This window comes from Meleagris gallopavo, chromosome 11, assembly GCF_000146605.3.
Source record: "Meleagris gallopavo isolate NT-WF06-2002-E0010 breed Aviagen turkey brand Nicholas breeding stock chromosome 11, Turkey_5.1, whole genome shotgun sequence".
In the NCBI taxonomy this organism is placed as follows: domain Eukaryota; kingdom Metazoa; phylum Chordata; class Aves; order Galliformes; family Phasianidae; genus Meleagris; species Meleagris gallopavo.
Window position 1 is genome coordinate 22,278,089 of NC_015021.2, and position 14,436 is coordinate 22,292,524.

General features: G+C 40.5%; 1 protein-coding gene across 4 annotated transcripts in view; it reads right to left on the bottom strand.

The window, feature by feature from the left end:
- RSRC1 (arginine and serine rich coiled-coil 1) overlaps positions 1-14,436 on the bottom strand; it is a 112,220-nt gene that overhangs the window by 83,082 nt on the left and 14,702 nt on the right. For all 4 annotated transcript variants that reach the window (XM_019619204.2, XM_019619202.2, XM_010717090.3 and 1 more), the window contains exon 4: positions 252-422. In XM_019619204.2, coding sequence (XP_019474749.1) covers positions 252-422 — 171 coding nt within the window. The remainder of the gene's footprint in view (positions 1-251; positions 423-14,436) is intronic.

Here is a 14,436-nt window from a genome sequence, read left to right on the forward strand (position 1 = left end):
TATTGAAGAAAAGCTACTAAGCATATTTGCAAAGCAAGGGGAAAAAGAATTGTAAATTAAACTGTTATTTTGTTTAAATCAATGCCACATTCCAGAATTTTAAAATACTAAGAATTACACGTTTCAAAGATTTTCCAATAATTTCCATCATTTTTATGTAAATAGCACATATTTTACAAAATAAACTGAGGAAGACAGCACAAACCATTCCCCATTTTTATCAGGGCTGCATTATTTGTCATTTCACTTACCCCAGCTTCGTGCCACTCATCTCCTTCTCTTTGCCTTTGCCTTTCTCTTTCACTTTTTCTTTCTCTCTGCCTTTACGCCGCTCTCTTTCACGAGACCCACTGTGAGTCCTCCTATGACTGGATCTTTCACTGCTCCGACTGTAAGAACGCTGTCGAGGTCTTGAGCGCGATCTACACAGAATCCACAATATCAGAATTTAGCAATTGCACATTTCTGGGACTCTCTGCACGTTAGATTTGTTATCTTGGCCAACTATTTGGAACACACATTCAAATCATTTAGTGCTTTAGATCTTTCAGTAAAACCCTGCCAATTTCTCAAAAGCGAATAAGAAAGCATTGTTTCTACTCTAAAGGAAGAATGTAAAATAAATTAAATCACAACAGACAGTACTCATGCATGAACAAACAATTAGGTCTTAACAGTGCAGTCTTTAGGGTTGTTGGAGAAAAAAAGATGAAAAACAGTGAATTTCTACACAATAATCAACTTATCTTAGCAAATAATCAAAGAAGTTACGGATGCTAATAAGTGCTTGTACTTACATATTAAATACTTTATTACTAATACCAATGTTCCAACAAAAGCAAAAACAGGAGTGGCATTTACAGTTCCCCAGCTTTAGCCTTCTGCTGATATACACACACTTCTTAATATCAAATCTAAGTCTGAAACACATTCTGCAGAGCAACCCTGCAAGTCCAGCACAGCAGGGAAGTGCATACAGGTGCAGGGGTTTGTGCACACACAGTCCTCTGTTCTGGACTTCAAGTTCTCGAGTGGCTCCAGGATCCCCTGCGCTCAATCACCTTACCCATTCCTCTGTAACCAACCTGCACCGTTACTGATAAACTTAAATGAAAAAAGATAAAGTACTATTAGGATACAGGTAGAGACAGTTAAGTCCAAGAGAACCTTTCATGATTCCCAATTTTCTAATTTATAATTTATCATCAGTCAATACATCTCTGCTGACATGAGCAGCTAAATACAGTGCACATTTAGGAGAGCAGCAACACAAGTTCCCACTAGTTCCCAGTACAACACCAATCCCATAAAGGTTCTGATGGCACCTCATTGAAAAGTTTCATTAAGTATCAAGAGGGCTGTGGGAGAGAGGAGGGCATTTCATAAACCTGGATGAGAATTATTTAGCACCTTTCGGACTCCAAAGGCCTTTAAAAGCAAAATCACATACAAGAGATCACTCAATTTTAAAAGCAACAACTGTTTAATAAAACTCAACAATAGAGTAAGCAAAAGAAAATACTACCTCCAGATGAAGCTATAAATCAAACTGAGGAAGAATGCTGTTATTGAGTCTGGAATGTGTCCAGCACGCTGGGGTTAACGTACCTAGCCTTGCCATCATGCCTTTCAGACTAGCACCAGGGGTCAGAACCTCTGGTTTAGGTTTCATTCAGCAGATGGCATCCCTCGCAACACTATATCTTCTATTATTGGTCACAGTATTAGCACTTATACAATAGATCAAATTACCACTTAAGTAAGTGGGATATTTCCCATCTCAGGATGGATTTTTTATTATGTCATCACAAATTCCAGAATTCTGTTTGCTCATCTAAGTAAAACAAACAGCAGATACAATTCACATGCAGAAAAACACCTCTTAGAAATTAGAAATAGGTTTGTCACACTGAATTTGTAAACGTAGATTTGCACTGAGCGCTTCCAGCAGCACTGACAAACAGATGAACGTTTTCTTTACAGAATCTGTCCCTGTTCTCTCATTTACAGTCTTCTGTATCCATAAAATTCATTAACCTAGAGTGATTAATAGTCATTCTTTATGCTTTGAGTATTGCAGTTACAAAAGATAGCAGGTCTACTTCGTGTTCCCTGTCCCAGCCACGCAGGGAGGGAGGTGTAAGACTATCAGTGGGATGCTACCATGAAAGTCTTAACAAAAATGTTATGTTCCACAGAGGCCATCCCTGCAGGACACACCAGCTTGGTCAGTCCCCAACTTAATCCTGACTGTGGTGTCCCCAGTGTAGCACATATGTAATGGGAAACATTACCGAGCTGATGCAGTGTATGCTGCTGCTGCACCAGAAAACACCTGCAGAGCCTCTCCTACGCGCTGTCTTCCAGGAGCTGAGATGGACCCTGTGTTCATCAGCACGGAGGGGGCAGCCAAGGGAACTCCATAACAAAATTCAGATCAAAAGAGCTGTAAGCAAAACAACGCATCGTACTGCTTCGAGCAGCTGGGTACCCAGCACTGCACCCTCCAGAGGGGCCAGGTTCAGCCCCAGCACCCAGCAAAGCTCCGTTCACCCACACAGCTCCATCCCACCACGCTTTGCACAACACAGCCGTCTTTCTGCCTTGCATTAAGAGCCCCAAATCCTACAACATTTGCCCTAGGAAAGCTTCGTGCAAACTTCTAGGCCCTGTAATAAGTCCAAAACACTCAATAAGCTCATAGCAGCGGAAAGCAATTTCATAAAGTGAAAATTTGAGCACGCTCAGGTTGCTACTCGGTGCCTAACAAGTTGCAGCACTTTTCCATTTGCAGCATGAATGAATTCACCTGCACGCTGCTATGAACTAATACTGCAATATCCTGCAGAAAGGGAAGGCAAGCTGTAACTTCACGGCACAGAGCTACACGTCACCTGCGCCAAGATGCCCTACGTACACAAGCAGAAAGTCTGCAGATCAAGAGGAAAATGAAAATCTCTATTCTTATTGCTATTGATTTTTTTTTTAAATAATCCCAATTATTAAAGTTGGAAAATGTTCGAATTACAAAACTATGGGAAGATTTAAATAAAAAAAAGGTGGGAAGTAGGCTGGCAGCACAGCCCCTCCCCCAGCACCCAGAACACCCACCCGCCATGCCAAAGGTTAAGTCATTTAGGCAAGTTCAAAGATCTTCAAAGGGCTCTTAGATCCAGATAAGCCCATATGTTACCAAAATTCTGTGAAAAGCTATTACTTTCCAATCTGCTTTTCATGTCTAACTTGCAGAACACACAGATGCTTGGCATCACGCGGTATCCCAAAATTCTCACACCAGATAATCAAGGCTCGCCAATAACTTCCCTATCTCAAATCCTACCAAACGTCTTTATTCCATCAACACTTAGTCCACTTGTAAAAATTGAAAGTATCCATAAAAGCCCATTCTGTTACTGCACAATAAGTGTTAATTTGCTAATTTCTTCACAGGTAATCAATTAAAATGTAAAATATTGGATAAAATTAGTTGCACTAAATTTAACAGCTGCTCCGTGAGCATAATTAGTTTCACAAGGGCCATATGTATTCCGAACAGAGACAGAGTTGAAACAAATAAGCAGATTTTAAAACAAGTTTGAGGAAATCTGCATTTAATTAGCAGGTGGGCACTACAACTGCATAATGTTTTTATACATTTATATTTATGAAGTGACAGAAGATCTAAAGGCTTTTTAAAATGGCGTTTATTGTTTGAATGGGAACTGTTTTGCTGCATGCTAAAGTGATTTAAATCCTTATAGCTCCGCTTTGAAAAAATCATAAATGGTGAAAGAAAACATGTGGAAAACTGTAAAACTAGAAAGAATTTGCGACAAAAAGCAGATACACATACCATAACCAAAAGGAAACTACACTTAATTAAATGTACACTACATCTGGAATATCAGCCTAATAAAACGTGAAACTATTAATTTTCATTGTTCTAAAGGAAATGAGGTCAGTGTCGTTTAGTATTTCCCCAATTATATTGCACTAAAGCATTGAGCTGTATCTTATAGCTACAATCTAATCTTTGCAAAACACTACGATCTGAAAGCAGCCACCGAAGCAGGCTTCTTCAATAGAGGAATTAGAATGCAAATGCAGGAAAGCTGAAATAAAGAAAAAAAAGCATTCCTGCACTGCAAGTAGGGCTTTTTTTTTTTTTTTTGGAGGAGGGGGAAGAGCAAAAACAATTTTCCTGGCAAAAAAAAACAAAAAAAAAAACAATCACAGCTCCAAAGTTTCTGAGATGCCAAGTGCTTTGCTGGGACTCTTTTTCCATCAGCTGGCACAACTCTTACCAGCTTATCAGTAGCTCAATAACCACAAACAAAGCCCAACAAATTCACGCCTTTTTAAGACTTTAGCAATATATCACAAGTCTGGAAAGAACAATGGAACAACTGCATTGCATCACGCCTGGATTGTCACACTGCTAAAAAAGACACAGCACAAACACGGCTCATTGCAGCAGAATGACATGTTCTCTTACAAAGCATGCGAGGGAAGTTTTCCTCTTGAACTCAAAGCCACAAACACACAGCACAGGTTCTTGAGGAACGTACAACAGTTTCAAGCATCGCCTGCAGTTGCTCAAAGTGTGGAAGTTAATAACAATTCATTTTTAATTTGAACATGGATACCACTACAGAGCCCGTCTTATTTTGTTTGCAATTTAAAAAGGCGTTTAAGGAAGTTAAATATGGACAACACGCTACTGATAACGTATAGCATAATATGGCTTATATATTGCTGAAGTGAATGAAAGATGAAAACATGCACAAGCAGGGGGTCAGCTTTTAAGTCTGCCATGAGACTGGTGCTAAGAGGAAAGAGACATTTGCTTCAAGGCAGCTGTTTAGGCAATCGGTAAGAGAAAATAGAGGTATTAAAGATAGTAACAACATCATCCACTGTGCTGGAGACAGGCAAGATGAAATATAAGCAGCAACAGAGAATCAAGAACACAGTTGGCAGAATGGGGAAAATGGATTCACCAGATCCAGGCATCAACTTACCTCAGTAATAAACAGTTCTCCACCCATAAATCACGTTAATTACATAATTAAACATTTGAGGAAATTACACTCAAGCTTCCAGTAAACTGTAATTAAAAACAAACAAACAAAGCAGTTACTGAAATCTTGGCATGAGGAGCACATAAATGCAGCAGGACAGCAGAACAGGCAGAAAAGACACTGCTGCTGGGTTTGGTTATTCTCAAGCCACCCCTTTGTTACCAGCCCCGTCCTTCTGACTGCACCTCCTGGGCTCCTGCACTCAGCCCCAAAGGAAAGCAGAATGTGCTCCCTGCCACGACCCCTGGCCACCCAGAGATGCAGCACCAACACGGGCTGTGCACCTCGAGGTCGGTGTGTGCCCACCGCACCGCAGAGGTGTTGGGAAACCTACAGGGCATCCGCAACCACATGGAGAAAAAGTTAACTTTGTGGGTTTTTCTGGAGCCATCGAGCTTTTCTGTCAGCAGTCAATGGCTCGGGCTTACTTCTTGTGTGCTTTGGACAGAATTCCTTGCTGAGGGAGAAGAGGGGAAAGCTGAGCACAGCCTTTCCGACACTGAGAGTGCACCAGCTTTCCAATGGAAAGCTACAAGCAGAAAGCAGACTTCACTGAGTGCCACCTGGAAAACCAGAAATATAAAGCAGAGATTAAACATCAGCTACGCAAGCAGTAGTTCTTGTTGGGTGATGCTACAGACCCCTAACAAAGCCAGTGACACCAGCCTGCACGCCACTGGAACTGGATCCCTCCACGAGCAGCTCGGGGAGGAGCACACTTTCCTGTGGATACACGTGCTATCTGCTCGAGCAGGCCAGACACACACTGAACATGTGGAAGCACATAAACCAACGGCAGCACTGCTGGCTGCACGGTATTTCTGCATCCCACACAAAATGACTTACGCTATTTTTCACCAGGCTTCTTACGCAGAGGCAGGGCTATGGGAGCAGCTGTGGCCAAGGGACGTGTAATGAAGTGTGCTGCTGAGGATATGGGGAGGGAGAACAGCTGTGTGAACAGCTCCCACGGATCTACTGGAGCTGCAAAGTGTTCCACTCCATTAGCCATACAGGAAGGGATTCCCTCCCTGCACAGGTCTGTAAACGCCAGCAACACAACCACTCCAAGGAGCTGAGCATCCTCATCTCCCATCAGAGAAAACACGTTCCTGACTCATTCCCCTTACTTATCTCTCAGAAGACTCAAAACCACCTCTCTTTGCTGAGATTCCACCTCTAATTAGGAAACTCAGTTGAAGAACACAGCCATTTTTTCCACAGTGAGTTTCTCTTGCACAGAGGATGCCTCAAACCAGGACCTTTTTTTTTTTAACCCCATAATCACATCACCATGACTGAACAGAAAAACTGCTCATGACTGAACATGAAAACCTATCATTTCTAATAGCCTTTGGGTAATAAAACAATAAAGAAGTGGGAGGCAACACACTGCCCTGGCTATTAAATAAAATCAACTAAGAAATCCCTCACCTCCCCCCACTGAGTGCCCATCCTTCCCCATTCAAAGCGGTCTGGAAGTTCTACACCTCAAGTGCATAAAAACACACACCTACAAAAATAGCAGTTGTATATGAACTATATATAAACTTCCACGGAAAAGCAAAATTGAGCTCGATAAGATGTATTCCGCTAATCAGTTAGCCAAAAATAAAAGCACCACGAATTGGTTGAGAACACCCAGGTCATCTTCAGTCTGTGCAAGTGCATAAGGGCTGCTCACCCTGCAGGCGAGGCAAAATGAACACAGCTGTCAGTCTGCCACACAGAGATAGGAGCAAGGAGCACTCCTTGCTGCTCTCACCCATTCCAGAACTGCCACTACTGAGGCTGCAGATAAAGTTCCTCCCCAGCAGGACTGGGCAATCTGAAGAAATGCATGTCTTTTTCTTTTTTCTTTTTTTTTTTTTAATAGATATTCTTTAAAAGACACGTATGGAGAAACTTGAATTCTATATGGATTAGTAAGACAACATTCCATCAGCAAGTAAACCCATCACACTTGGTAATTAATTAATTCAGTGCACACAGATGCACTTGGACTATTCTCAATACAGCTGGAATAGATTGTAAGGAAGGAGGGCCCGGTTCCTCCCAGGACTCCCCTGAAGTGCACTGAGTTCTTTGTTCCTCCATCACGCAGGCGTTAGTGACTGCCTCTGCCACGACACGAAGATCTGGTTGGACTGCAAAGCGACAAAAATAGCTCAAATTCATTTTCCAGATGGAATCCCCATCCAGGTAATTATTCGTTATAAGTTGACCGACGCCCCCGATATTGTGTTAAAGAGTGAAGGAATGTAACGAAGGATGACTTGTTCACTTTCCTGGTGCCCCTGGGAAGCCCAAATTAGTTACAGGTAAGTTCAACTCTTCTGCCTTTGACAAGACCACTATTTCATTTCTTGTGATTGTAAAACATCTGAGCTCGAGGCCTCGATCGTGGCTTGAGCTTGAAGATATTTATGTAATAAATATGTATCCTAATAGCCAAGCAGATATGAGACAGCTGGATGAAATCACCTCAGCAGATGCCTGAAATTAGCCGACACACTGGGACGCCAACAGTGAACAACCACAACCATGAAGGCTGGGTGCCCACGGTCCCCAGCCACCACCAGGCAAAGCCACTGTGCTGCACACAGCTCAGGCAGTGCAAGCTCTTTCTTTACCTCACTGACAACCAGGCACTAAAGGTTAAATTTTGTGAGCTGTAAAAAAATATGTATATACATATGTAATTTTTAAAATGGAGATATTTCACCTATCCTTTACCATATAAAGCTACATTAAACGTAAGATTTTTAAAATACCATCCTTTTTTCCTCAAAATTGAGTATACTTTAATTTCATTAATATACCTAATGAAAGTGGCCATCATTTTACTATAGGATCAGATCTCCAGAAATTAATTCATAAAAAGGCTTTAAAAGCTCCTGAAGCAGGAGAAAAAGCAATAACACGTTATCCCACATTGGCAAAATGTTTTACAAACACTACATCAACAGTTCCTATGTGTCATGAGTACTTTTTCAATCCATACACATGCAAAGATTATTTCCTAATTTAAGTGCATGTTAAATGCATCTTGCACCGGTACTTTGCATTTAACAAACACAGGGTGGATGCAGGAGAGCACACTTTTGTCTTCATTTAGCATTCTCCTTTTTGCAGAGCACGGCGTATTTGCTGGAGGCTGATGAACAACACACAGCTGAGAGGTACTTAGTGGAGGTCATCACCAATAACCCTGTTGTGTCCTCCCCAAGCCCCGGCTCTAATGACTAATTAAGTCCAAGAAAGGAAAAAAAAACCCTCAAAAATGCCACATATTATTCCAAAGAAAAAGTGTTTTCATCATAGAAGCTTCAACTGTTACAAAACAGAAATAGAACAATGTATCAAAGGGTGAGAAAACAAAATCTGAATAGCTTATTAAAATTCATAAAGTCATCAGAAGTAATGAAACTACTTGATTATTACATCTCAAAAAAGTATTAACGACTCTTCTGTCCAACTGATGATACCAACCACAAGCTACTTGCAATCAACATTGGTTACCAAGCTCTGGTTTAAGGATTGTAAGATTGGTATGTCTTCTATCAGCTTATTCTAAGATAGGTTCTGAAATAAGGGCCAGCCTTCTTTGTATTATTTAGGGAATGATCCCTAACTCAGGCTCTGCCAAGGCTGCCAGCAGAATGCCCAGGGCTTGCCCACTTTGCTGGCAGACCAGCAGCACTTCTACTTCCAACGCTTCTTTCAGAGCTGGGCTGGAAATTTATATTTGCATCAATTGTTTGTGTTCATCTACTTACTCAAAAAATACTAAGTTTTCTCTTCTTTAGTACAGTAGGAGAGCCAGAGGTCCCAGATGCATTCTCAAAGCTCTCATTAGAAGAGAAACAGCTCTAAATGAAATGAAGTTTATAATATTCTTCTGTGATGTGCATTCTGAAAGTCCTCTCACCACGTTTTCCTGGTTTGCAGTCCTCAGCTGCCATAATGGTACAAATCTCAAGTGTGTGACACACTATAGGATAAAGCACCTTTACTTCAACTGTTACATTACATTGCATTAAAAAGTTCACAAAAGATGAATGGCTCTTAGCTAGCAAAATTGGCTACTTTGTCAAAAGACGAGATAGGAACTTACAAACTACTAATTACAACTCAATGAGCATCTTTTCTTCCAAATACAAAACCAACGTTTCAGACCACATCTGCTGTGAATTCACGCCAATTCAAGAGGGTCCCTGAAAAGACAACCCATGAAAAAAGGAGGAGAGCCCAGGGCAATGGGAGCACTGGCCCAGGCAGGTCACCATTCCATACTGCAGGGTCCTGACAGCCCCACTCGAGCACAGCCCCGTGCACTTAGTGCTGATCTCCCCAAGCAGATCCCAATGGAACAGCAGAAGGGACCTTTTGTCTTCAGGGAGGAGAAACTCAGCGCAGGAAGAGACTTGATGAAGCTAACTTGGCAATGGAGTCCACTCAGAGCCCCAAACTGAACACAGACCAGACGATGTAATTTGGTAATTACATAAATGGCAGTTTAAAATCTTAATTGTGAACAGTTTTATAATTAAAACCATAGCTATATCACACGATTCCCACTGCACTGCTATACTGTATCAAAGAAAAATGCATCATCAGTTACAACTTCTATTAACATCAGAATTTTCAATATATACAGAGCAGACTACAACTGCTGTTCCATGCCAATGTTTATTTCTCAGTGTTAGTTCTGATTATCTGGGAGCAGCATTTGTGTTACCACACATTCGATAGGACTTAATAAAATACATTTCCTAACGAGTCTCAATAAGAAACACTATTTGCATTTTATTAATTTTTTCTGCCTCTGATACTTGTTTACAGAAGCGACCTCCACCAAATTACCACTATAGAAATCTCAACGGTAAAACAACTGAATATAACCTTAAGTAATTCAGCAGCTCTCCATAAAGATTGGTGTACATTTGGTTAGGTACCATAATTCCCTCACTTCAGTGTCTGTCATCTGAACTAACACTCATGAGTAAATGACAATTTTTTGCCTTTTGAATAACTGTTTCCAATCAATCTTACTGTTCAGCCAGAACAATTTCTTTTTTTAAATTATGTTTTAGCATTAAATTACTAGAACCACATTTTCTGCAACAAAAGTGGTAAAGCTGACCTTTATTTTATTAGCCTACAATTTGCTCACCAGTGTTTTCTTAAGCTACGGGAATGGCTTATGTACATTGACAACACCCCACAGATGGTTATGATTACATTTAACAGGACAACGCGCTCATTGAGAACTTTCACAGACACTTACCTAATGGGATGTCACGTTAAATCTGACAGAGTCAGATAAAATAACTATATACTAATTGTAGTATATCAAAAAGGTCATTTCCAAACGGTACACGCATTTCCAGTGCAATTATTGACAGCACCAGTGCACTAACGTTTATGCAGTAATGAGTTTTCAGATGAGCACAATTATTGCCCAGGTTTCTTCTGGCAGAAGATGCCCTTGAATCCACATAGCTGTCAACATCCTGGAAATAGATGCCCCTAACTGCAAAACTCTGGTCAACGTCAGAATTCGATTTGACTACTTCTTGCTTCCTCTGCTAATGCTTAATGACTAATTCCTTAGAGATACCCTTAAAAGCCCTAAAATATTGTCCTTGGGTAGAAACTTTCACTCAGCAATCAATCGGGAGCAAATTAGATGATTGTGTTGAAATGCATTGCACTGTTTAAGCTAACAAATGAATGAAGAAAGGTAGTATATAGGAACATATGCCACTACACTGAAGTTGCTAAAAGGGTCTGTTGGAAGAATATTTGGTTTCCAGTGAAGCTAATATGCTGTAAGAAGGGACAGTGATGAAAGAATACCAAGTCATATGGAAATCCAAATATAGTGACAGACACAATTATTTTACTAATTGCTAATGAACACAGTCAAGTGGCATCAAAAAGCCAAACTTTGCTTGGACTACTTCAGGTTTTGACCTCCGCATGAGCAAATGCATTTCAAACTGAAGCCCACCAAAATTGATTAACGGCGCCAGCCAAGGCCAGCGTGTAGCTGAAGCTTTTTTCCATCTATCACATGGCCCCAAGGATAGTTAAATGAACCTTAAAATGGCTACAAACAGCTCAATGACTACACAGACTCCTGCCAATTAGAAATAATTAGGCAGTCATTTTGGTGGTAAGTCTTTTTAAGTGCATACATAATGATGCAATGATGCTTATTAGCGATCTCATATGAGCTATGCTCAAACAGCCTGGAATAATTATACAACTATCACAAAGCCTTGCACATCTCTGTACTTCACCTTAATGCATTTAAAAATCCACTTCATTACCTCCAGTAATTAATCCTCCATTAATTGCAGGAAAAGCCCAGTTTACCGTGCTTCGTTTCTAATTATCTTATAAATAGTTATGGTTCTAATTAATGTGTTCATTAAGCTGAATATCTTTCTCAAAGCCACGCTCAGAGCAAAGGTTCCGCTTTTGAGAGAAAAAGCCTAACTAGCCATAAGGTGAGGCCATTTTAGTTGTATTTGCTTTTATTTTAGTATATTCAACCTCCTAATTGGCATTTAAAATCTAATTTGGAAGAACTTCAATAAGACTATATACTAGAAAAATAGAAAAAGGATTTTTTTCCCCCACACCCATTCTCCAATCAAGAAGCTCTAACAGCAAAACTTTCAGCATAGCTTTTTGATATAGGCTGGTAACAGATTTTCAGTGCTATGCCACAGATTAATTTAAATCCTATTACAATTTAGCATACCTAGCATATTGTGTCCACAGAAGAGAAGCAAAAAATATAGAAGCAAAATAGGTACCTAGCAACATAGGAATTGTTGAAAGACATCCAGTGGCCCTCGCCTCCATTCCTATCATATGAATCAGTGGTACAAAATTATAAAAGAATTAAAATAATTCATTCAAGCTGAACATCATTCCTTAAAATTAAGGAGAGTTCTTCAGTCTGCCTTAACTAGGAGCTGATATAACCCTGTAAAAACTGCAACTGAAGAATATTTTTATAGCAGTATTTTTGGATAAGTAAATCTAAAACTGAAAGCACGCCCTGCACAATATTCTGAGGTAGGAACATAAGCAGAAAACTTAAGGTCAAAAGAAAATTCTACCAAAAGTACATCCAAAATATTTAGAGTTACAGCAGCACTAAGATATAGACAATTATTTTCTTTCTTCTCCTAAATCTTAAAGATTGTTTTTTTTAAAGATATACACAATACTTCAATGCATCCTTCTCCAGTTACTCTATGGTTTTCACATTTTTCCTTATGAGGTCATCACATATTCAACATAAATAAAATATTTTGCTGAGGCAATTGCTTCAGCTCTGCTTTGATAGTAAAAAGACAAAGGCTCTACACATGCATGAAATCAGCAGTACACTTCTTTCTTTTTCTTCCTACAACGTTACACCTGAATTGAAAACCAGGAATTGCTGAAGTCAAGTGCAACTTTGCCGGAGCTGAAGTAAACCAATAAACCTATATTAGAACCAGATGAAGCATTAGCATCTATATATATTCGTGCTCTTGCATTTCAGTGCCTTAGAAACCAGCAGCTCTCCCTGTTTGAGGGCCATTTCGCTTTGAAACTCTCTCATCAGGTCCCAGCTTCAACACCCCAGGCTGAAGCCTCTTCCTCCAACCTGTACTCTCCATTATGACAACTCTTGCCCTGCTCTCCCATTCCCCACTCAGACAGGGCAGAAAGCTGTTTGCTCCGCATGCTGACCGGCCTCCATGCATAGGCAGGGGTGAAGGCAACAACACACCAAACAATGAAGGGGCAGTCAGCAAAGCGTCAGCTTAACCTGGCACAGAAGTCACTCAGAACATCAACAAGAACAGCCAGCTGCCTATCTGGATCTTGAAGGACAGCTGATTCATGTAGGATAAAATTCATTGACACAAAGGTACCTGAAGCACCGCACATGGCAGCCACTGTCCTACTTCGCTACTTGCTGAGCAATGTCTCCAGCCCAGATCCTGGACAAAAGCAGAGAACTGGAACTCCCTGAGCGCAGCTTCCCAGCAAGGCTTGTTCCCAGATCCTGGCTCCCCAAGAGCTCCCAACCAGCCTCCAGAAACAGAAGCAAGCCAGACTTTACAGTTAAACATCGTATCTCCTTAGTAATTAATTTCTCCCAGGGCTTGATACATTTCTAGCAACTTATTTAACTGCCAGTTTGAAAAAGGCACCACATTAAGTAGCACAGCATACTTCAATAGTCGCTGACCCCTGCTCCAAGGTGGCTGGTTCTAAGAACAACAGTCTTGTTACAGCTGCTTTTCATGGAACTTGAATGAAATAACACAAGAATAATACACAAAAATAATTGAGAAGGACTACAGTAACCAATCTATTAATACATAAAGTAAACAAGGTAAGGAATCTATGGGGGAAACAGTAATCCATCATTAAAACTGTGATGAACGTGGATGCTAAGCCAGGGTTGTACACAGTCTTAGCTCTGGCACATCCATCTACAGTGTGGTGGACAGATACATGCAACCAAGTGCAGCTTGGATTTTTGGAATGGATAGGACTGACAGCTACTTGCACACTGCTGCTACAACTGCAAAAAAACCCAGCAAGAGGAACATACTGACAGCTCCATACAAAAAGGGCAGCAAAACACTCTGGGCAGCAATATCTGCATTTTGCCTGTATCTTTATAGCCTAGGTACTGCTCCTGCCATCCGTTATTAGACAGGCAGGAATCCACAGCAAAATGCTCCTATTAAATTCTACAAATGTTGCGCTTCACATGCTGATAATCGGATTCTGGAAACTAACACTGGAAACAGCAGCAATTTACTCCTGCAGACAGTGATGGTCTTGTATTACCAATGCATCTTTAAGACATCTGCTCTGTGTTGATTTGCATAGCAGCCTCTAGAAACATGATCTCTGTGGCAAAAATGAATAGATTCATGGCCAGAGTTGTGGTAATGGAGGAAAAGAGGATTAAAAAAGTAGAAATATGCAATAATTCAGAATGTAGACTAAAATAAAAGAGTCGATTCTCCACCAAAGAGAATCAAATTATTCTCATACTTCCTTAAGTATCTTCTCCCAAACAGAAAACTGCAGCACAACCACTGCCCCCCACATTAAAAGGGGGGAGGCAACGTACAAGTAGCCCCTTTCCCAAAAGGAGAAATGAAAGGCTTTACAAAAATAAGAAGCTACATTAAGAACACATTCTACAAACATAACACCAGGACTGCTTTAGAAAAAAGAATTTTCCATGCAATTAGATTCAATAGTTAGCTCTAAATGAACAGCAGTCATGAATTCATATGTTTAAGGCTTTTTTTTTTTT